Source organism: Papilio machaon, chromosome 3 (genome assembly GCF_912999745.1).
Source record: "Papilio machaon chromosome 3, ilPapMach1.1, whole genome shotgun sequence".
In the NCBI taxonomy this organism is placed as follows: domain Eukaryota; kingdom Metazoa; phylum Arthropoda; class Insecta; order Lepidoptera; family Papilionidae; genus Papilio; species Papilio machaon.
The window spans coordinates 77,501-101,828 of NC_059988.1; the positions used below are offsets into that span (position 1 = coordinate 77,501).

At 47.2% G+C, this 24,328-nt stretch overlaps 2 protein-coding genes across 2 annotated transcripts; both read left to right on the plus strand.

Moving 5' to 3' along the window:
- Positions 1-5,115: 5,115 nt before the first annotated feature.
- On the plus strand, positions 5,116-7,998 carry LOC106716279 (collagenase). The gene is made up of 5 exons (XM_014509763.2): positions 5,116-5,338; positions 6,043-6,310; positions 6,731-6,829; positions 7,439-7,632; positions 7,795-7,998. The coding sequence occupies exons 1-5, from the start codon at positions 5,150-5,152 to the stop codon at positions 7,897-7,899; spliced, it is 855 nt and encodes a 284-aa protein (XP_014365249.1). The 5' UTR covers positions 5,116-5,149; the 3' UTR covers positions 7,900-7,998.
- Positions 7,999-9,267: 1,269 nt separating this feature from the next.
- On the plus strand, positions 9,268-23,222 carry LOC106716278 (CCR4-NOT transcription complex subunit 1-like). The gene is made up of 15 exons (XM_045686495.1): positions 9,268-9,705; positions 11,452-11,573; positions 11,938-14,375; positions 15,099-15,122; positions 15,913-17,272; positions 17,536-18,213; positions 18,424-18,969; positions 19,154-19,681; positions 19,855-19,989; positions 20,698-21,145; positions 21,305-21,476; positions 21,746-22,021; positions 22,281-22,404; positions 22,504-22,944; positions 23,154-23,222. The coding sequence occupies exons 2-15, from the start codon at positions 11,505-11,507 to the stop codon at positions 23,220-23,222; spliced, it is 7,308 nt and encodes a 2,435-aa protein (XP_045542451.1). The 5' UTR covers positions 9,268-9,705; positions 11,452-11,504.
- The last annotated feature ends 1,106 nt before the right edge of the window (positions 23,223-24,328 follow it).

Here is a 24,328-nt window from a genome sequence, read left to right on the forward strand (position 1 = left end):
TACCTACCTACCTACCTACCTACCTACCTACCTACCTACCTACCTACCTACCTACCTACCTACTACCTACCTACCTACCTACCTACCTACCTACCTACCTACCTACCTACCTACCTACCTACCTACCTACCTACCTACCTACCTACCTACCTACCTACCTACCTACCTACCTACCTACCTACCTACCTACCTACCTACCTACCTACCTACCTACCTACCTACCTACCTACCTACCTACCTACCTACCTACCTACCTACCTACCTACCTACCTACCTACCTACCTACCTACCTACCTACCTACCTACCTACCTACCTACCTACCTACCTACCTACCTACCTACCTACCTACCTACCTACCTACCTACCTACCTACCTACCTACCTACCTACCTACCTACCTACCTACCTACCTACCTACCTACCTACCTACCTACCTACCTACCTACCTACCTACCTACCTACCTACCTACCTACCTACCTACCTACCTACCTACCTACCTACCTACCTACCTACCTACCTACCTACCTACCTACCTACCTACCTACCTACCTACCTACCTACCTACCTACCTACCTACCTACCTACCTACCTACCTACCTACCTACCTACCTACCTACCTACCTACCTACCTACCTACCTACCTACCTACCTACCTACCTACCTACCTACCTACCTACCTACCTACCTACCTACCTACCTACCTACCTACCTACCTACCTACCTACCTACCTACCTACCTACCTACCTACCTACCTACCTACCTACCTACCTACCTACCTACCTACCCCCCTACCTACCTACCTACCTACCTACCTACCTACCTACCTACCTACCTACCTACCTACCTACCTACCTACCTACCTACCTACCTACCTACCTACCTACCTACCTACCTACCTACCTACCTACCTACCTACCTACCTACCTACCTACCTACCTACCTACCTACCTACCTACCTACCTACCTACCTACCTACCTACCTACCTACCTACCTACCTACCTACCTACCTACCTACCTACCTACCTACCTACCTACCTACCTACCTACCTACCTACCTACCTACCTACCTACCTACCTACCTACCTACCTACCTACCTACCTACCTACCTACCTACCTACCTACCTACCTACCTACCTACCTACCTACCTACCTACCTACCTACCTACCTACCTACCTACCTACCTACCTACCTACCTACCTACCTACCTACCTACCTACCTACCTACCTACCTACCTACCTACCTACCTACCTACCTACCTACCTACCTACCTACCTACCTACCTACCTACCTACCTACCTACCTACCTACCTACCTACCTACCTACCTACCTACCTACCTACCTACCTACCTACCTACCTACCTACCTACCTACCTACCTACCTACCTACCTACCTACCTACCTACCTACCTACCTACCTACCTACCTACCTACCTACCTACCTACCTACCTACCTACCTACCTACCTACCTACCTACCTACCTACCTACCTACCTACCTACCTACCTACCTACCTACCTACCTACCTACCTACCTACCTACCTACCTACCTACCTACCTACCTACCTACCTACCTACCTACCTACCTACCTACCTACCTACCTACCTACCTACCTACCTACCTACCTACCTACCTACCTACCTACCTACCTACCTACCTACCTACCTACCTACCTACCTACCTACCTACCTACCTACCTACCTACCTACCTACCTACCTACCTACCTACCTACCTACCTACCTACCTACCTACCTACCTACCTACCTACCTACCTACCTACCTACCTACCTACCTACCTACCTACCTACCTACCTACCTACCTACCTACCTACCTACCTACCTACCTACCTACCTACCTACCTACCTACCTACCTACCTACCTACCTACCTACCTACCTACCTACCTACCTACCTACCTACCTACCTACCTACCTACCTACCTACCTACCTACCTACCTACCTACCTACCTACCTACCTACCTACCTACCTACCTACCTACCTACCTACCTACCTACCTACCTACCGTAGTCTATTTTAAGTGTGTTAATTTGATATAAATAAATAGGACATTTAAAATTTGTAAAAGTTTTACCCTCTAGGGGGCAAAATAATAATATGGAATAGGACATGAAAGTTTGTATGGAAATATTAGGTCCTTACATATGAAATTGGCGTTTTGTATGGGAGGAACAAAAAGTCGAATATTTTTTAATATAATATATTTAATTAATCAAAGTATGAACCATTATTTTCTATGCACTTTTGCCATCTCATAGGTAGTTCATTGATCCCTTTACTAAAAAAAACCAGTCGGAGGGGAATCAATAAAATCTTTGAAGGCGACTTGGACTGCCCCATCGGAGTTGAATTTTTTCCCTTGCAAGAAGTTATCCAAATTTCGAAAAAAATGGTAATCTGTTGGAGCAAGGTCCGGGGAGTACGCAGGATGTCTTAGACTTTCCAATTGAAGCTCTTCTAATTTAGTAGCCGTCTGTTGCGCAGTGTGTGGTCTAGCGTTGTCGTGAAGCAGCAGTGGCGTGGAGCGATTGACCAGCCTAGGTTGTTTAGCCGCTAGCTTTTCCATCATGGTTTGCAATTGCTGACAATAGACATCAGCCGTAATAGTCTGGCCAGATTTGAGAAAACTGTAATGAACAATACTGGCACTAGTACACCAAACGCTTACAAGTAACTTTTTTGGGGTTAATTTTCGCTTGGGGCAGGATTTGGCTGGCTGGCCAGGATCCAACCATTGCGCTGAGCGCTTCCGATTATCGTAAAGAACCCATTTTTCATCACAGGTAATGATTCGGTTTAAAATACCTTCATTATTGTGCCGGTTCAGTAATGTAACGCAACAGTCGACGCGCGTTTGCCGGTTTGCTTCAGTCAATTCGTGAGGTGCCCACCTTTCAAGCTTTTTAATCTTCCCAATTTGCTTCAAGTGAATTAAAACAGTTTTATCACTAACATCGCAGCCTGCAGCTAACTCGGACGTGGTTTGCGATGGATCCACTTCCACAATAGCCTTCAACTCTTCATTATCAACTTGAGTCTCAGGCCTCCCACGGGGCTTGTTCTGCAGATCGAAATTTCCAGAACGAAAACGTTGGAACCAAAAACGAACCGTGTTTTCTTTTGCAACACGACCGCCATACACATCATTCACCCTTCGAGTCGTTTCCGCAGCACTAGTGCCACGGCGGAACTCGTACTCGTAAATAATGCGATATTTTAAGTTTTCCATTTTGTAAAATGAGTGACGCAAACAGAAAAAAACAGAAGAAAAAAATAAATGAATGACGGTCATCGAACCACAAATACATGAGTCTATAGCTGTACAAATTTGAATTTGGAATTCCTTACCAAAGAGGAGAAATTCGTGATTAAAGTGGCCAGTACGAAAAACGCCAATTTCATATGTAAGGACCTAATATAAGGTTTATGAGAATGTTTTGTATGTTTAATATGTTTTGATGTAATTTTTATATTTTAAGTAAAATAATTAGCCTAAATAATTAAAATGCTACACAAAACCAGTATTTCACGCGGACGAAGTCACGAGCACAGCTAGTTTATGATATTTTTGTTTATAAAGATTTTTTAGTGTTAAAATGAATGTTTAAAAAAAAAAAAAAAAAAAAATTATTTGTTTTATATTTTCGTTTTTAAAATCATAAGTTTCTTGTTCTGTTTTAATACATTTACTTCATTTAATTTTATTCTATAAAATGTTTTATGGCAATAAGTGCTTAGGTTAGATTCTTGAATCTACGATGGATGCACGAACGTCAAATACCTATCTACATATTAAAATACATAGTTTCGAAATCTGATATTGAAAATCGATATCCGATTCAGATACGATATCCAGAAAAAGCTATACGACCCATGCCTACTTAGGAAATATCTATTGTATTTCTATGTTTTCCCTGTAATTTTAAAGATTTTCTACAAAAGCGATTATAAACGATTATTTTTCTTTAAAAATCGATTAATCGATTTTTAACTCAATAGTTACATCCCTACCAAAAGCGGAACCAACGAATACTACAGAACATATACCAAAGAATCCGCAATACGTGGGAAGTATATAACTGGTAAGACAAATTTTTAACTATCGCGATTTAATAGACATACAGCGCCATCTATTGAGCTGTAGCGGAAACGGCGCCAACAAGGTTTTATGCTGTTTTTTTTTTGTTATCAGAAACGCATATACGTTTTTATTTGAAGATTCTCTTTATATAAATAATTTATCATCATCATCCGTGTCTCACAGTACGTGCCCACTGAGGAGCTCGGACCCTACCCCAAGTTAAGGGTGGCTAGGCCGTAGTCAACCACGCTGGCCACACACATATCTTTGAATTTCTTCTCAGATATGTGCAGGTTGCATCACGATGTTTTCCTTCGCCGTAAGAACGTCTGATAAATGTACATATGTAAATCGAGGATCGATAAACACTAGCGGGGGTTTCGAACCTTCGAACCCAGGACCTGCAGATTTTACAAGACAAGTGCTTAACCCCTGAGCTACCGACGCTCTTTAAATCTCCGACGTTCTTCAAGAGCGTCGGTGATTTAAAATAATTTATAGTCCCGCGTTATTAGCGACTATGATTCGATTTAAAAAAAAAATTTTGTTTTTCTTTTTCAAATTACTTTTTAGATGTTTAAAAAAAAAAAAAAAATCGATTAAAAATTAGGACTGTTTATCGGTAGATTAATTTCAGACTAGGTCTATAAAGAAAAAAAAGTAAAGTAACTATACTAGGCTAGGCTTCTATTTAATTTACCCATCACATCCTATTGTTTTCAAAGTCATCCAGTACAAAGATTTAATTGTTGTTTAAGTTTATAATCCAATACTAATTCTAGAATAGCAAGCAATATGAATCTTTGTAGTCTGATTTAAATAAACATTATTATTATATACATATTATCTCGAGGTGAAATAATTTCTAGGTCGTTAATTACAAAATTTATCTTTGACCTAATTACTTTGAAGGATGAATTACCTAATGAGATCTAGATAAACCTATAATCGATTTCATAATATCCTGGACATCAATATGATAAGATACTGGGTTTCCATATATGGTGATGAAGAACCGTAGGGCGGCCAGTTTCAAAGTAATCATGAAGTTGTTAATATTGTCCTGTCTGCTTTCCGCAGTAGTGGCTGAAGAGTCTATACAAGTTGATTACCATCGGAGCGTCGGCATTCCCCTAGCAGAGGCAATCAGACGAACAGAGACCGCGTTAGACTTTGACGGAGTCAGAATTGTCGGCGGCTCCCCCGCCGCGCTGGGCGCATACCCGCATCTCGTGAGTTGTTCAAATTAGTACACTAAAAAGCGCAGTTAACATGAACCGAGAGTATAATAAATATACACTAAATGTTAGTTGAATTATTCTTGCTGTACGCAAGCATGCGTGAATTAGAAAAAGCCGCATCGAAATTGGGTTTTATTCCGGGTACTTTACTCACATGCGCATTAGCATTGTAAAATCGCATATTTATTCCAATATCGTCACTTATCAAAATCGAAAAAAAAAATTTGACTATCTGGTTTACTAACGCTGAAATAGTAATTTATTCACAGAGCGCCGTTAACTAGGTGAACCTTAAAGTAACATCATCCCTGCCGAAAATCTTTCACTATACCTCCTGCACAATTTGCTTATTGATAAAGGATTGTGATGGATTTGAATAAAGATGAGAAATGACGAAGTTATTAATCCAGCGACGAAACAAAAAAAATAGCTTGTTACAACAGTTATTAAAATACTAGCCGTATTTTAGTAACGAATATAAAAAAAATTAATTATATTTAATTTATTAATATTAAAAATTTAAGAAAATTTTATCAGTAGCCTATGTGTTCTTCCAGATTATATCCTACATCCCAAATTTAATCGAGATCCATTCAGTCGTTCTGGAGATATCTTCTAACATACATCCATCCATTCATACATCTGAACTTTCGCATTTATAATATCAGTAAGATTAATTTCTTATGTTTGTACAGGGTGGTCTACTGATATCTTTATCGTCCGGCGGCACATCGGTTTGTGGATCATCGTTACTATCCAACACCCGCTTGGTGACTGCAGCGCATTGTTGGTTTGACGGCCGCAACCAAGCTAGACAGTTCACAGTCGTTCTGGGCTCCACTAGATTGTTTTCCGGCGGCACGAGGGTCGTTACAAGCAACGTGCGGACCCACGAGAGCTACCGGCCCGCCACCTTGCACAATGATGTCGCTATCATCGCTATTGGCAGAGTAGAGTTTAATAGTGAGTCAATTTTCTAATTCGTTTTCTCTCTTTTTCTTAAGCTATGGATAAAAAAAATGATGCGCTGCGTAAATATAGTGAGTATAGTGTATAATATAATACATAGTAATGTACAATATTTACAGAGCGCATCTTTTTTTTACTTACTAATAGAGTGTATAATAATATAATAATAAGTAGTATAATGCGACGAAATATGCGCGCATCAATTCAGAAATTGTAAAGGATGAATTTATGAATGTAGCCGCGAATATTTGACTGTAAGTGAAATTAAATCCATCAGCCGCAACCCAAGATACCTTTCACATTATTGATGATCCATAGTTTTGTGTCTTTTTTGCGGCATATCTTCTGTCTAACACTAAGTTTTCTGTTTCATAATTTGCAATTGCTCTAACAAAATAAGTTTTGTATCATCAGACCACATAGCGCCGGTGTCTTTGCCTACGGCGTCTCTGCTCAGCAATGACTTCGTGGGCACGTTCGCGCAGGCCGCCGGTTTTGGGAAGACTAGCGACGGTGAGTATCTATGAGCGGCTGCACCGTGAGCGATGCGGATGAAGTGCGATGCGGATGAAGTGCGACGCCGGAGGTCTTACATCTGGCTGTTCGTATCCATCACTAACTTTTATGTTGTGTCTATAGTGACTACCAGTAGCTCAAGCCTTCTCCATAAGTCCACTTCGTAATCGGTCAAACCTAGTTGATTTTAAAGTCGAAGGAGCCATTCGATACGTAGTATGTATAGAGATACATCTCAAAAGTGAGAGTATTGATTTTTTAAAACGAATTACATCTTATACATTAATGGTAGCATGCAATATTTTTTTAGTACGAGTATAAGATGGCAAACGAGCAAGCGGCCAACTAAATTCGCCAAAATAGCAAAGTGACCACCGTCTACTGTGCGTTGCCTATCTTTAATCGACAAAGGAGGAACGCACAGAAAAAAAATTCCCCTTTCTATGCGTCTCCTCCCCTGATAAATCCACTTCCCCTTCCAAAAAAAAAAATCGTTGAATGGGGAAGAGAAACAAAATTAAGCCTTATCAGACGAAACGCGGAATTGCTTCCACATTTTACTTTTATTTCAACGCCATGCTATGATATTGCCGTCATATTGCCCAGCGGCGGGGATCACACAAGGCCAGGTGCTGAGCCACGCGTCGCTGCAAGTGATCACGAACGCGGCGTGCCAGCGTTCGTATGGCTCCGGCACGGTGATCGCCTCCACGCTCTGCACCAGTGGGACGGGCAGGAGCACTTGCAGCGGGGACTCCGGCGGCCCCCTCACCATCAACGACACCGGACGACGCGTCCTGGTATGCTCGTATACACCATACTATCGGCTTTGGAGTAGTGCACGCTATTACGGGTCCAGGACCACCGTTGGACTTTCCTGCTTCTGCTTCAGCAGAGTAGCGACGAGTAGTGCGTGTAGTAATGTGTAATGTGTAATGTGTAATATTCATCTCTGTATGCAGATCGGCGTGGTGTCGTTCGGGTCGAGCCGCGGCTGTCAAGCGGGCCTGCCTGCGGGCTTCGCGCGCGTCACTTCCTTCGCCGGCTGGATCCAAGCTCGTCTGTAGACCGCAACCTGCAACCCGCGACCTTCTCTTATTGTCGTTAATGATTTGGAGTGTCACTTTTATAATATTTTCTATCGAATAAATCTTTCCACTTTTTAATGAGATTTTACTTTGTCGTTTCATAATACTAGCTGGCCGTTTCATTTTTGCAGAAGCAAAGATGACAACACGATATGGCTTATAGAGTTGGCCGATAGATGTCCTCAAATAATAAAAATGGTGACTTGAAAAATTTACGGGCATCGGGCCATATATCCTGGTATAGACTATAATATCTTCATATCATGTATTGCATTTTAATATTTAAATTTTATTTCACAACAGAGAGAGTTTTTTCAATTTTATCAAATGTTACATGCTAGGACCAAGTATTGTCATAAAAGGATGCGCTGCACTAGTACAGTGAGAGAGGCGCTGCTATCGGTTGGGTCTGTCAGAAAACAAAGAGATAAAAGAAAATACTGTAAAACCTACATGGATATCAAAGAGTGTATGAAACAAGATGAAAGGAAAGAACATATAAAATTCCGTGAAAGAAAAACATTGACATGACAGCTACGGTACGAATGAAATCTCGTGACACTTTTTCAACATTGTTGGAGGGCGCTAGTGAGCTATCATAATTTTGTTTGAATTATGGCCACTGGGTGGGGGTGGATAAAGCGTTGCCTCGGTCTTTAGTTCACGTCCAGTTAGTAACTAAGATTCTTAAATATATTTGATCTCAAATATCGTGCGTTTGTTGCTAAAATGTTTTTTATGTTATAATTAAAATATAGGATACATGGCATTTTATATTTGTTTTTACGCAAAGTCATGTGCATTTTTTAAAAATGGTATCAGTATACACTGAATATAATAATACTTCCATACATATATATTACCTCTGAACTAAATCGAGTGTTTCATACAAGTCTGTCGTTTTAACGTTTTTCGATATACTATAAAAGTAATGAATCATTACGGAATGAAAAATAACTGGAAACTTTAGCCTCCCGGCATGTCTTAATATACTATTAATTTTACTCAGATGAAGAATAATATACTTGTAATTTTACAACGTAAAGAGTCTATTCGAGTCAGAGATTAAGATTTCTGGCTCTGCCTCGGTGAGCAAAAGTCTGATCTATATACATGGATAGGCTAAAAACCATAGCATTTTGTGCCTATTTAATTTTCAGCATTATGGCGCTGACGGGCCGTTTGGTGGCGGTGGTGAGGAATTGAACTTAAATAGATAGAATAAACTGTCAATAGTAATACTAACAGGCACGTTTAAATTGAAACGACATAATCTGTTATTTCATTTCCAAACTTCATGCAGCGCCCTGTCCATATCTATACAGGTCAGTACCTTAGCCACAGCCACAGCACAGCACAGCCAAATTTCATTTTGTCATTGTGTAATGGCGTCTGTCTAGTTCTCAGCGGTTTACAGCTTATTTTTTATTTCAATACTTTATCCTTTATTTGTAAAATCATGAAATCAAATTTTGTTTTGTTGTGAAATACGAGCCGTAGAAAAATGTTAATTGTTCAGTGGCTCTGTGAAGTGTTTTCAGACAAGCATACCTATGTACACCGAGTAACAAAACTGTGCAAAAAACATTTCGTGTAGGTTGCATGTAATTTTGGTTTTATTTGAGGCATATTGTGGAATAACATAATGACTTAGTGTTGGTCACACCTGGTTTGATTTGTATTAACAGACAAAAAGTGATACTTTGAAGTATTAGGTAGCCACGATCGTCGTGTGCAGTGTATGCCGTTTCCGTCTTTAGTGATTATTTTATCGAGGCATAAAAGGTACAGTACGACAACAGTTGCATGGTATCAAATAAGTTTCAATCAGATTTTGCACGGGACTTTGACTTATTTCCCTTGGAAATTTCTAGCTACCTACCGTCGTATATTTTTTTTAGAGGAGACATTAAGTTTTAAAGCACACTTATTTCTCATGTTTGTATTGTACGAACAGCCAAGATTGGTAGTTGTTAAAAGTTATCAGGCGTGGAGTGGAGAAATTCCGCGTTTCGTCTGATGATTGTAGTGCCGGAGCTCTAATCTTAGTCCTCTTTGCCTTCCCACCTTTTTCTTATATGGAAAGTATGGGTAGGGGAAATGGATTTGTCGAAGTAGGCGATGCATAGGAATGGGAAATTGTTTTGTGAGACCCTTTCTCCATTCATTAAATGTAGGCAACGCATCTGCAATTGCGGATGTCTATGTCGCTTCACTTTTTAGGCGAATTCACGTGCCTGCTCGCTCGTTTGCCAACTCATGAGATAAAAGTTATAATATAAAATTTTAACAAAATTGTTGATTGGTTTTATAAAAGAAAAGGAAGCAAGTGAGTTAGTTGACGTAGCTAAAATAGCAAAGTGACTGGTGAACAGGTAACTGCAGTATGTTAAAAGGTTTGCAGATATATTGCCTACCTTTGTTGAAGTTAGGAGAGAATGTAAATAAAAAGGGAAATTCCCTTTCCCCATACATATCCTACATTGCCAAGTTCACTACATACCTTTACCTTTCTTTCTTTGTTTGAAAATGATGGAAGGGGCAATAGGATATCTATAAAATCACTAGTTTCCAGGAGACTGTTTTAATGTGGAAATGCAATTACTTCTACAAATTAATAGCTGCCTTGTTTAAATTGGGAATTGTTGATCAATTTTCAATTTCAAATAAAATAGTGATAGTCATTAATTGATATTATATAGTTTTATCAGAAAAATATCAGATGTCTTTATCTACTGAGAATGTTTAATTTGTTTATGTCATTTGACGCAGATGCAAATTGCAATTAAATAATTAATATAAATTTAACAATTTTAGATTCAAATATGTAAAAAAAAAAAAAAAAGTAACTTGCAAAAATGTAGTTGACTTTTTGTTCTTTGCTGCCATTGATATGTAAACAGCTTGTTGGCTCTCACTTGTAGCAACAATCTGTTTATAGAGTGCTTCAAAACTAAAGTTTTTCCTATATTTATTTATTTTATTTTATTAGGTGGCAAATGAGTAAGCGGCCACTTTAATTAGCCAAAATAGTAAAACAACCCCTGGCCATAGATATCTGTATTTGTAGGTGCACTGTCTATCTTAAATTAACAGAGGAGGGGTTGCATAGAAAGGGAAAATATTCTCTTTCTGTGAGTCAAAGCTCTATCCAATTCTCATTCGTTTTTTTTATTTTCATTATAAGAAGAGGGTGGGGAAAGGGGAAAGAGGATTTAAATTAGGCCCCTACCACTGCATTAATCTGATGAAATGTGGAATTGCTTTCCACTTAATGACTGTCTTCTGTGTTGTGGTATTTCACCAGATGAGCCGGACAATTTATGCAACAGATGATAACATCTGTTGCATAAATGCTAGCATCTACCTCTGTATAATTACTATGAAACATTTTTAGTTACTATGCAAAATTATCAACGAAGCTAACTCAATTTGTGGTATACTTTTGGTAATATCTATTACACTTAATATATGAAAAGCAGTGTTAGATCACAATTATTTTATAACATATGTATATTTTTTATTTAACAGATGATTTGATCATATAGTTGTTGGCAGCGGGTCAGCGGCTAACATGCAGCCGTATGGGCGGGGCGCCCGCCCCCGCCTCGCCTTTGTCCCTTAGTTGGCAAATGCTAACACAAGTACATAAGGTAGGTACTACTTAACATATAAATCTTATTTATTTATTTATTTTATCTACATACACAACAGCTTAAAAATTATCTTAAAATAACAGCGGAAAGAGTACATACAAGTGATAACTTAGCCAATAGTTATCTTCTGGTTAATTAACCCATGTACTTGCTAACCTAGGATTATGGTGGACTAAAACACTTTAACACTTTCAACAAAGTTAAGGAGACATTTAAGAATTTCAGTCCATAGTCATGATCGCAAATCTACCTTTATTTTCTTTCTAAATGACAATTTGGTATACATATAGAACATAGTCTGGAAGGTTACTTATTAAATTTGTTTTTTAATTCAAAGCTTGTATTATAATATTATTTTCAGAGCATGGTTGAGCGCGCGGACGATCTTGAAAGCAGCCGTAAAATTTTGCAAAGTCGCCTCTCAAGCCTCGCTTATGACGACTTTCACCTTGATCCTGTTTCAAGAGAGTTTGTTGTAAAACATTTACGGGTCGAATATCCCAGAGAAAAAGTGCCCCTCATATTAACACCGTTGCTGTATCCGGAAGACACCCAGAGTCCACCGATGACGATGAGCTCTGCCGAGGCCATGGCGGCCGCCCTGCGCGACGCCCCTCTGGCAGAGGTCATCAAGGACATCGGTTACAGTTTTACCGTTACCCTTGAGGACTGCAAGAACAACATGTTGAACTTTGGCGGGCGAGAGCCCACCGCGACCGACGTCGCTCGAATCATCTGTATGATGGTGCGCTACCATACGACGGTGACGGACGCGCCGCAGATACAGACGCCGGGAAACTTCTGGAGGAATCACGAAGGCCAGAGGGAGACCGCGGCCCCCGGACCCGCGGACTGCTGGAACGCAGACGTCTTCGTGCTCACGCTCAAAGAACTCGCCTCTAATTTAAATTGGAAGGAAGTCATACTTCAACTCGACCAACCGGAATTCATCGTTCCGGACAGACAGGGCTTGAGCCTTTTGTTCTCAATTCTGCGCTTGGGACTGCAAAGTGCAGGTTACCCGTCCAATATATTCCCAGTAGAATACCTGTGCCGGAGGTGGACCAATCTCGAAGGCCAGATGAGTTTGATAGGTAATATCTTGAAACACCCCGACGTATTTAGCCTCGCCGACTATCCATTCCACCCGGTGTCCGTGGACGTTCTGAAGTCGCCGCCGGAGGCCGACAACAAGGAGGTGGCGACGTGGCGCTGCCTGTACCTGGTGGAGCTGCTGCTGCACGCCGCGGACCGCGGGCACTACCTGCAGGTGCACGACCTCTTCAACTTCCCTCTGCTGCATTGCCCCGACGTCTTAATGCTCGTCTTGATTCAAATAAATGCGCCAATAACGGGCTTTCGACAAGAATTATTGTCTACTCTGATACCTATATTCTTGGGCAATCATCCAAACGCCGGTGTGATATTGCAACGAGCGTGGCATTCACAAAACCCGAACATTAAGCCCATAATAATGCACGCGATGACCGAATGGTACATCCGCGGCGACTGCGACCAGTCCAGGTTGTCCAGGATCTTGGACGTCGCGCAGGACCTGAAGGCGTTGTCGGTGCTGCTGAACGTGCAATCCTTACCCTTCGTCATCGACCTGGCGTGCCTCGCCTCGCGCCGGGAATACCTCAAGCTGGACAAGTGGTTGACGGACAAAATCAGAGACCACGGTGAAATTTTTATATCCGCAATGGTGAAGTTTTTACAGAGAAGATGTCCCCCGGTCGCGGGCAACGGGGCCGAGGAGCAGCCGCCCAAAGCGGCGCTGCCCTCGGCCGAGACCGTGGGCACGATGCTGACGTGTCTGCAGCTGTGCGCGCCCGGCGTCGCCCCCGACCTGCAGGACGCCATCTACGGCGTGGCCGCGCACTGCCAGGCCTGGCTCGTGGCGAAGGCGCGCCAGACCCTGCCGGCGCTGGCCCGCCCCTTCCACCCCGCCGGTCAAGGGGGCCAGCTGTTCGCCCCCCATGTCGACTCCGTGGCGACCCTCAGTACCGGTGTCGCCGGTATGACATTGGGCATGCCGACGGACACCGCATTCGGCATGACCGGCGCCCTGGGGCCGGTCGCGCCCTCGCCGGGATCGCCCTCGCGGCCGTTAGGGCCGGGGCCCAACAGCCCTTATCCGATGATGGCGCTTCCGCACAACCCCAACGTCCCCAATATGGCCGCACTGACGCGAATGGCCCAAGTCCCGACGGTGGACAAGTTTCGGTCGCCGGATCAGATCAATTTGCCCGAAATAATGCTTAGCGTTTCGAAGAAAGTCGAAGATGAAGCGAACGGCTACTTCCAACGGATATACAATCATCCGCCCCATCCGTCCCTCTCCATAGACGAGGTGCTGGAAATGCTCAAGAAGTTTCAAGAGTCGCCGAATAAAAGAGAGCGGGAAGTGTTTTCGTGCATGCTCCGAAACCTGTTCGAGGAATACAAGTTCTTCCCCGAATACCCCGATAAAGAGCTTCACATAACCGCGCAGCTGTTCGGCGGCATCATCGACAGGGGCCTGGTGCCGACGTATGTGTCGCTGGGCCTGGCCTTGCGCTTCGTGCTGGACGCGCTGCGCAAGCCGGAGGGCTCCAAGATGTACTACTTCGGCATCACCGCCTTGGACAGGTTCAAGGCGCGTCTCAAGGAGTACCACAAGTACTGCGAGCACGTCCGCGCCATTCCGCACTTCGGAGACTTTCCTCCGCACCTGGTCGAGTACGTGGAGTACGGGCTGCAGGGCCGCGAGCCCCCCGCCGCGCCCCCCGCCGCGCCCCCCGTCGCGCCCCCTGCCAGGTATGCTCATCATGCTATTTATCTATATGGTATTTATCACAACTTATGACCTGAGTGCTTGTAGTAATTCCTTACTATTAATTAAACCGTTCTCCCTCATTGGTCATTATATTAGGTCCTTACATATGAAATTGGCGTTTTTCGTACTGGCCACTTTAATCACGAATTTCTCCTCTTTGGTAAGGAATTCCAAATTCAAATTTGTACAGCTATAGACTCATGTATTTGTGGTTCGATGACCGTCATTCATTTGTTTTTTTTCTTCTGTTTTTTTCTGTTTGCGTCACTCATTTTACAAAATGGAAAACTTAAAATATCGCATTATTTACGAGTACGAGTTCCGCCGTGGCATTAGTGCTGCGGAAACGACTCGAAGGGTGAATGATGTGTATGGCGGTCGTGTTGCAAAAGAAAACACAGTTCGTTTTTGGTTCCAACGTTTTCGTTCTGGAAATTTCGATCTGCAGAACAAGCCCCGTGGACGGCCTGAGACTCAAGTTGATAATGAAGAGTTGAAGGCTATTGTGGAAGCGGATCCATCGCAAACCACGTCCGAGTTAGCTGCAGGCTGCGATGTTAGTGATAAAACTGTTTTAATTCACTTAAAGCAAATTGGGAAGATTAAAAAGCTTGAAAGGTGGGTACCTCACGAATTGACTGAAGCAAACCGGCAAACGCGCGTCGACTGTTGCGTTACATTACTAAACCGGCACAATAATGAAGGTATTTTAAACCGAATCATTACCTGTGATGAAAAATGGGTTCTTTACGATAATCGGAAGCGCTCAGCGCAATGGTTGGATCCTGGCCAGCCAGCCAAATCCTGTCCCAAACGAAAATTAACCCCAAAAAAGTTACTTGTAAGCGTTTGGTGGGCTAGTGCCGGTATTGTTCATTACAGTTTTCTCAAATCTGGCCAGACTATTACGGCTGATGTCTATTGTCAGCAATTGCAAGCCATGATGGAAAAGCTAGCGGCTAAACAACCTAGGCTGGTCCATCGCTCCACGCCACTGCTGCTTCACGACAACGCTAGACCACACACTGCGCAACAGACGGCTACTAAATTAGAAGAGCTTCAATTGGAAAGTCTAAGACATCCTCCGTACTCCCCGGACCTTGCTCCAACAGATTACCATTTTTTTCGAAATTTGGATAACTTCTTGCAAGGGAAAAAATTCAACTCCGATGGGGCAGTCCAAATCGCCTTCAAAGATTTTATTGATTCCCGTCCGACTGGTTTTTTTAGTAAAGGGATCAATGAACTACCTATGAGATGGCAAAAGTGCATAGAAAATAATGGTTCATACTTTGATTAATTAAATATATTATATTAAAAAATATTCGACTTTTTGTTCCTCCCATACAAAACGCCAATTTCATATGTAAGGACCTAATATTATGACATTGTTAGTTGACCGACTTTCACAAGATCCTTGTCCTTGTTGTTGTAAATGGCCATTGCTTGAGATGGCAGGTTGTGCGTCGTGCCGAGTTGTCCTCACCGGTACGATAAGGTTGTGACGTATATGTGCAGGGCGATGGCGGCGGCTGCGGTGGCCGCGGCGCTGGGGGGCGCGGGCGGGCGGCCCTCCATCGCCAGCGCCACCAACATCGACACGCTGCTGACGGCGACGGAGCGCGAGGCGGGTCCGGCCGCGCCCCCGCGCCACGTGCAGGACAAGACCGCCTTCATCTTCAACAACCTCAGCCAGCTCAACCTGAAGACCAAGTGCGAGGAGCTCAAGGAGATCCTGACCGAGGAGCACTATCCCTGGCTCGCGCAGTACGTCGTCATGAAGCGGGCGTCCCTCGAATTCAATTTCCACGCCCTGTACTCCAATTTTCTCGACGTCTTGAAAGCCCGGGAGGTGAACAGATTGGCGATAATGGAGACCTATCGAAACATAAAAGTGTTGTTGCGTTCCGATAAAAGTATCGCCAACTTTAGCGACCGCTCGCTCCTGAAGAACCTCGGCCACTGGCTGGGCATGCTGACTCTCGCGCGCAACGTTCCCTTGCTGCACCGCGACATCGACCTCAAGGCGCTGCTGCTGGAGGCGTACCACAAGGGTCAGCAGGAGCTGCTCTACGTCGTGCCCTTCGTCGCCAAGATCCTCGAGGCGTGCGCCAAGAGTGTCATATTCAGGCCGCCGAACCCGTGGACCATGGGATTGATGAACGTCCTCGCCGAACTCAACCAGGAACCCGATCTCAAGTTGAACCTAAAATTCGAAGTAGAAGTGCTGTGTAAAAATCTGGGTTTAGAACTATCAGAGTTGAAACCGACGTTATACTTGAAGGACTCGGAAAACCAAAAACTTATAGAGCTCCAGCTTTCGCAGCCGAAGACGAGTGCGGAGCCCGGCGAGGTCGCCGCGAGCCGCGCCGCTCCGCAAGCGTTGCCCGCGCCGGCGGCGCCCGCAGCGCCCGCAGCGCCGGCGGCGCCCTGCCCCGACGCGCTCGAACTACCGGAGCCTCGGTTTAGTTACATGGATGTAAACGTCACTTCGACAACTGCATTCGGACAAAAAATTTCCTTCAATCCTCATATAATTTTATTTCAAAACTACCCGCACTTGAAGCAGTTCGTCAGACCGGCCGTCGAGAGATCCATACAGGAGTGGATCCACCCGGTGGTGGACCGCGCCATCAGCTACGCGCTGACCGCCTGCGAGCACGTCGTCCGCAAGGACTTCGCGCTGGAGCCGGACGAGGCGCGCTTGCGCTGCGCCGCGCACCACATGATGCGCAGTCTCACCGCCGCCATGGCCATGATCACTTGCCGCGACCAGCTCGCCGCCACCATCGCCGCCAACCTCAAGGCGGCCTTCCTCGGCGCGCTGCTGCCCGCACCCCCCGCACCCCCCACACCCCCCACACACCCCACACACCAGGTGAGACCTCCTCCTTTCCGCTAATTATTACCTATGTTCTCTATTTCGTAATGTCGTCGCCCGACAGCGATGACGAGCCTCTTCTATTATTAACCTAGTTCCGTATTATTCCATATTGAGATCGTCGTGGAAATAAATATAGAGGCACTTCTGCACCAGTTAATGGAGTGGCCGACGTGGTGCATTCGCGGTCGACTTCACTTAAAGATTTCGTCTCACAATTATCATGTCTTTGTTCGATAACATAACACGATGCTTTACAGAACATAATCGAGAGCGCGGCGGCGGTGCTGGCCACGGAGAACATGGAGCTGGCGTGCGCCTACATTCAGAAAACCGCCGTCGAGAAGGCCCTTCCCGAACTAGACAAGCGACTGATGAACGACTACGAGATTAGAAAACAGGCTCGGCTGGAAAACCGACTCTATTACGACCCGATGGTGTTGACATATCAAACCGAAAATCTGGCAGAGAGAGTGAGGCTGAGAATGGGAGGACCGACGGAGGCGCAGATGGCGGTGTACGAGGAGTTCGGCCGCAACATCCCCGGCTTCGCGCCCGCGCGGGACTCCGCCGCGCACCCGGCTCGGCCCTCGCCCGCCAACTCGCCCCCGGTGGGCCCGGCGCCTCCGCCCCCTGCGGGCCTGGCGCTCCCCCCGGCGGGCCTGGCGCTCCCCCCGGCGGGCCTGGCGCTCCCCCCGGCGGGCCTGGCGCTCCCCCCTGCGGGCCTGGCGCTCCCCCCTGCGGGCCTGGCGCTCCCCCCGGCGGGTCTGGCCGGCGAGGAGGCGGCGGCGCTGGTGCGCGCGGGCGAGGCGCTGTCGGGCGCGCTGGCGGCGCACGCGTTGCCGGCGCTGGCCACCAACGTGCACGCGCTGCTGGAGTGCCTCGTGCTGGCCACCAGGAACCGGGACATCGTCTCCGCCTGTAATCTGGTACAAAGGGTGAGCACTTATTGATAAGCGATCGATTTTCATCGGTAACCCTCCTTCGCCCGACTGTCGGCGTGTAAATTAAACCCGCGCCGTCATTAATAGTAGGTGATTAAATGCTGCACCTTTTATTGCGACAAGACTAGGACGACGATGAGTTACTATCGCAGAAGTATCGCCATTCCGTAGATCGGGCCGGGACTGAATGTGTCGATGTCGCAGGCGGTGGAGGGTCTGCTGGAGGGCGCGGGGCCGAGCGCGGCGGGCGAGCCGGGCGGGGCCGCGGGCGAGCTGGGCGCGGGGTACCGCGAGCTGCACGTGCGCGTGCTGCGGCTGGCGGGCGAGGCGGGGGGTGCGGGGGGCGCCGCGTGGGCGCGCCGGCACGCCACCGCGCGGCTGCTGGACGCGCGCGACGACCTGCGCTACAACCTGGACGCCGTCGACTGCCTCCTGCGCAACCGCCTGCTGGACCTGCCGCAGTACGACCTGGCGCTCGCCCGGCTCATGGAGGAGGGCAACAACCGGGTGGCGGTGGGGTTCGCCATGCGGCTGGTGCAGCTGTACCTGGTGGACGACCGCCACAACCCGTCTGTGCGCGAGGCCGACCTCCGCCACACCACGGAGACGCTGGCGCGAGTGGCGGCGCAGGCGCAGGCGCACCCCGCGCTGGCCGCGCTGCTGGAGGCGCTGCGGGTGCAGCAGGAGCCCGGCGAGCGGTCGCCGGCGGGCCCCGCGGCGCACATGCACGCGGCGCTGGCGCAGGCTCGGGTGAGTTCGGCTCCTCCGCCACCGATCACTTTTACCGTCGGTTTCATTTTAAAGGTCATTCGATCGTACAAATGTTTGTGTCGCCGGACGACTGCGCGGAATTTATTCTGTTTGAGATTTAGGCCTCTCTTTATAACTAACTGTCGAGTTGAAGGTTTTACTATAAGTTTGACCCCGGTCCCAGAGCCGCTGTTGCGACGACCCGGCGGGACTGCGCGAGAAGACCGAGAGCGTGCTGCGGGAATGGCGCAACATGCTGCTCAGTCCGCTCACGGACGTGGAGTTCGCGCAGAACTTCAGCGTGTACGTGCACCGCATGAACATGGCCGGCATCTTGTCGTGCGAGGACACGCTCACCCGCTTCCTGCGCATCGCCACTCAGCTGTGCTCCGACGGCGCGCGTCGCCAGCTGCAGGACGGCGGCGGCGGCCGCGAGCGCTGCTACGCCACCTGCGACGCCTTCGCCAAGCTGCTCGCGCTGCTGGTGAAGACTGCCGCAGACCCCGCCGCCCCCGCCGGCCCCGCGGGACCCGCCGGCGTCGCGCCCAAGCTGAACCTGCTCAACAAGGTGCTGGGCGTGCTGGCGGCCCGCCTGCTGCAGGACCACGAGGCCGGCGGCGACTTCCACCCGCTGCCCGCGCACCGCCTGCTGCTCGTGCTCTTCCTCGACATGAACGTGCCGGAGCCCGTGCTGGAAGCCATGAACTACCAGGTGAGCCTCTCCCCCTGACCGCCATCGCGCTACTCTTAAAACTAGTTCTTAAAGAACGCAGCTAATTAGAACGTCAGCAGTGTCAATGAAAATCCCGATAAAATGTGTGCGTTGTGACATTGTGACACTGACACTGTGGCACTGTGACATAGTGACACTGTGACACTGTGCAGGTGCTGACGGCGTTCTGTCACGCGCTGCGCCTGGTGCGTCCCGCGGCGGCGCCCGGCTTCTGCTTCGCCTGGCTCGACCTGGTGGCACACCGCGCCTTCCTCAGCCGTCTGCTGGCGCTCACGCCGCAGCAGAAGGTCACTCTCTGCTCAGCCTCCTCCCCACCTCCCCACCTCCCCACCTCCCCACCTCCCCACCTCCCCACCTCCCCACCTCCCCACCTCACCACCTCACCACCTCCCCACCTCCCCACCTCCCTGACGACCTGAATGGATGTATACAACAGTTTTGTTTTTACTAAGCTTATTTTCTAGTTTATTAGCCTTTAAAAGATTGATGAAATTTCAGCAGAGATATTTTCGAAAGCTATTTCTGGTAAATTATTTAATTTTAAGGTAAAATATAAAATGTTATCAAAAGTAAATTAAATATTGAATATTTGAGTTAAATATGTCATTTTTTTCATTCTTAATATCAATTTTAAATTATATTTTTTTACATAGGAAATTGTAAGTAAACATTAAAAATTTTTTTGTTTGTGATTTTATTAAACTTGGATGTTATTAATATTCTTTTTTACTTTTGTAACAAAATGTAGTCCATAAATAATAATATGTGCAAACTTGTAGAGATGCATTGAGTGTGTCCGGCGGCAGTGAGTGTGTCCCCGCACTCACATACATACTAAACTAAACTTAAAACAAAACACATTGTGACTCAGGTCGTATAGAGTAGTACATTTAATTCAATTATGAACACAATCGGGAATGTGATCTTTGTTCGTGGCTCGCTTTACATGTGATGTCCCAGCCCCAGGTGTGACAATGACGGGGGAATGACTACAGGGCTGGGGAATGTACGCGGCGCTGCTGACGGAGCTGTTCAAGTTCCTGGCTCCGTTCCTGCGCAACACGGAGCTGGGCGCGCCGGTGGCCAGGCTGTACCGGGGCACGCTGCGGGTGCTGCTGGTGCTGCTGCACGACTTCCCCGAGTTCCTCTGCGACCACTACTACGTCTTCTGCGACGAGATCCCGCCCAACTGCATCCAGATGCGCAACCTCATCCTGTCCGCGTTCCCGCGCACCATGCGTCTGCCGGACCCCTTCACCCCCAACCTGAAGGTGGACCTGCTGCCGGAGATCGCGCTGCCGCCGCGCACCGCCCGCGACGTCTCCGCGCTGTTGCCGCCCTCGCGCCTTCGCCGCGACCTCGACGCCTACCTGGAGGCGCGCGCGCCCGTCGCCTTCCTGGCCGAGCTGCGCACCGAACTGTGCACCGAGCTGCGCACCGAACTGCGCACCGAACTGCGCACCGACCCGCAGGTGACTCCTCGCGCCTCCCGCAGCTCCCCCCGCTCCCCCCGCGTCCCGAATGTTTCCCACACAGTAGTGATGTGTTTGTTGCGGCGGCAGGTGGCGGGCGAGGGCGAGGGCGCGGGCGAGGGCGCGGGCGCTTCGCGGCGCTACGAGGCGCGGCTGGTGAACGCGGTGGTGGCCTACGTGGGCGCCCGCGCCGTGGCGGCGCTGAGGGCGCGCGGGCTGGCGCCCACACTGAGCACGGTGGCGCACTCGGCGCACATGGACATCTTCCACAGCTTCATCGTCGACTTCGACCACGAGGGACGGTCGGTACCATTTCCTTTCATTTATCATTTCTCAACCTCATGTATTTCCTGAGACACATCGCGCCGCAACTAAACGGGTGGAAAAATGTCCCTAAACTTTTTTTTCGTTTTGCTTATTTTTGTAACGAGGTTGTTAAAAAATTAAGAAAATTTGAGATTGCGGGATATTTGTATTGAATATTAATCGCTAAGACAAGGACATTGCGAGAGAGCGCACCACGGCCGGGCGGGGATGTGGTGCGCTCAAGATGACCCGTGCTCGTCTGCAGCTACCTGTTCCTGAACGCGGTGGGAGACCAGCTGCGCTACCCCAACAGCCACACGCACTACTTCAGCTGCTGTCTGCTGCACCTGTGGTCTGCTGCGGGCGAGGTCGCGGGCGCTGCGGGAGTGCGGGAGCAGGTGACGCGGCTGCTGCTGGAGCGGCTGGTGGTGAACCGGCCCCACCCCTGGGGTCTGCTCGTCACCTTCATCGAGCTCATCAAGAACCCGGTGTACGACTTCTGGTCGCACGACTTCGTCCGCTGCGCGCCGGAGATCGAGAAGTGAGTTTGTTGCGTAGCCCACAGCCTCCCTCCGCTGACGACGCTCATCTCGCGGTCGTTTCATTTATATATTATTATTCTTCTTTAAAAGTATAAAATTAATTATTTTACGTGGTTCGTCCATAACAATAATAATGAAATTTTTCAAAATAACTCATATTTATTGTATTCTACTTGTGATACGAGACATATTCGGACGCACTCGTGTCGTGTTGCGCTATTGCGGCGGCTCCTGACGCCGGGTTGTGCGCTTGCGCAGGTTGTTCGCGTCGGTGGCGCGCTCGTGTGTGGCCGAGCCCCCCGCGCCCCCCGCGTCCGCCGCGCCCCCCGAGCCCCCCGCGCCCGTCGCGCCCCCCGCGCCGCGCGAAGGTCACATGCCCTCCGTATCGTAAGGGAACAAGGTATACACTATTGTGTATCTCAGCACATTTATTATATTTTATAAAATATATGCGATGTGAATGTTATATACAATTAATCAGATTGAAGTAGACATCCTGCGGGGCGCAGTACACGTGCGAGTGCGCAGTCGCACGGCGCAGTACACGTGCGAGTGCGCAGTACACGTGCGAGTGCGCAGTACACGTGCGAGTGCGCAGTACACGTGCGAGTGCGCAGTCGCACGGCGCAGTACACGTGCGAGTGCGCAGTCGCACGGCGCAGTACACGTGCGAGTGCGCAGTACACGTGCGAGTGCGCAGTACACGTGCGAGTGCGCAGTACACGTGCGAGTGCGCAGTCGCACGGCGCAGTACACGTGGGAGTGCGCAGTACACGTGCGAGTGCGCAGTCGCACGGCGCAGTACACGTGCGAGTGCGCAGTCGCACGGCGCAGTACACGTGCGAGTGCGCAGTACACGTGCGAGTGCGCAGTACACGTGCGAGTGCGCAGTCGCACGGCGCAGTACACGTGCGAGTGCGCAGTACACGTGCGAGTGCGCAGTCGCACCTCTGCAGATACCAACCTTTTTTTGATGAAATTAAATTATTGAAATTAAATGAACTCAAAAACTGCTGCTCATCTTCTGGCAAAGTTTAAATGTAAACTTCCGCAACAAACACTCGTTTTCTTTCCAATAGGCGACGACTATTTTATCAAAATCGCTTAAAAAGTATATTTTTGTGTCTTCAGGGACGTCTTGCAGACATGAGTGTGTACAACGTGTGTACAACGTGTGTACAAATGGCGCTCGGTCGCTGATCTCATTCCAGCCGCTGCGATGTGGTCGTGCTGTTGAAGTGTTTCTTGTTTAAGTCGGACAAAATAAATGTACATATTTGTTAATACTACTTGTATTTGATGGAGCGCGGCTCGTGCCGACGTCGTGCCGACATCGTGCCGACCTCGTGCCGACATCGTGCCGACCTCGTGCCGCTCTCAACTTGTGTTTCATTTCGTTTTAAGATAGATTTTAACTTGTTTTATTTAAATTAAATAAAATACAAATAGGATGTTAAGCAAACACTCGATTGGAAATAAAAAAAATATTTTGTTTATACTTGGTCCTTTTATTTTCACTACATTGTTTATTGTTACCGTCGATGCGTTGCCCACCTTAAGCAGAGGAGGGGACAAACTGAAAGAGAGCTTATCCGCCTTCCACTAGAGTACCTCCCCCGTCGCGGAGATGTCATCTATGTAAAAGGATGCGTAGCTCCGGGAGATAGTACAACTATGACAAGCTAAGTGTATATACACAGGTGGGCACAATTAATCGAAAAGTTAACTTCGTTAATCGTTAATTCGTTAATTAAAAAATTAACTTCTTTAATCGTTAAAGCGTTAAATTTTCGAAAATTTAACGCAAGTTAAAGTTAATCGTTAACAGTTAACCATACCAAAATTATACATACTAATTTCACACTTATTGTGGCGACACTTGTTTAAAATAGTAATTTGACTATACATTCTATAACACATTAGTATTAGAGACAAGTATGAATGCATTATAGTATATTTCATTACGAGTGCGGAAAGCCTGTCATTGCAAAGAGGTCCGGCAAATGTGTACCCGAGCCGAGGCGCAGCCGAAGGTGAGGGTTGACAGTGGGAACAAGTTTAATGATAGTTCCGCACGTGTACTAAACAACTATTTTTAATATAGTTGCGAAAAAATGAAGCAATTTAACAGAATAATAAAAACAATAAACTCAACTGACTAAAATGTTTGAAAAATGGCGCCAACCGTAAAAGAATACAAACAGAGATTTTTTTGTTTTCTCACCCATTCTGGGTAGGCAAAAGGAACTATGCCCAAACGGCCAAGTCTTCAGTAGATTATTTTTATTGATATGAAATGAAAATGA

Coding starts and splice junctions, on each gene's coding strand:
- LOC106716279 (XM_014509763.2), top strand. CDS start 5,150: ATGAAGTTGTTAATATTGTCCTGTCTGCTTTCCGCAGTAGTGGCTGAA. Junction 6,830..7,438: donor TTTTGGGAAGACTAGCGACG/GTGAGTATCTAT, acceptor CATATTGCCCAG/CGGCGGGGATCACACAAGGC. Junction 7,633..7,794: donor ACACCGGACGACGCGTCCTG/GTATGCTCGTAT, acceptor CTCTGTATGCAG/ATCGGCGTGGTGTCGTTCGG.
- LOC106716278 (XM_045686495.1), top strand. CDS start 11,505: ATGGGCGGGGCGCCCGCCCCCGCCTCGCCTTTGTCCCTTAGTTGGCAA. Junction 15,123..15,912: donor TTTAAACCGAATCATTACCT/GTGATGAAAAAT, acceptor GTATATGTGCAG/GGCGATGGCGGCGGCTGCGG. Junction 18,214..18,423: donor CCTGTAATCTGGTACAAAGG/GTGAGCACTTAT, acceptor TCGATGTCGCAG/GCGGTGGAGGGTCTGCTGGA.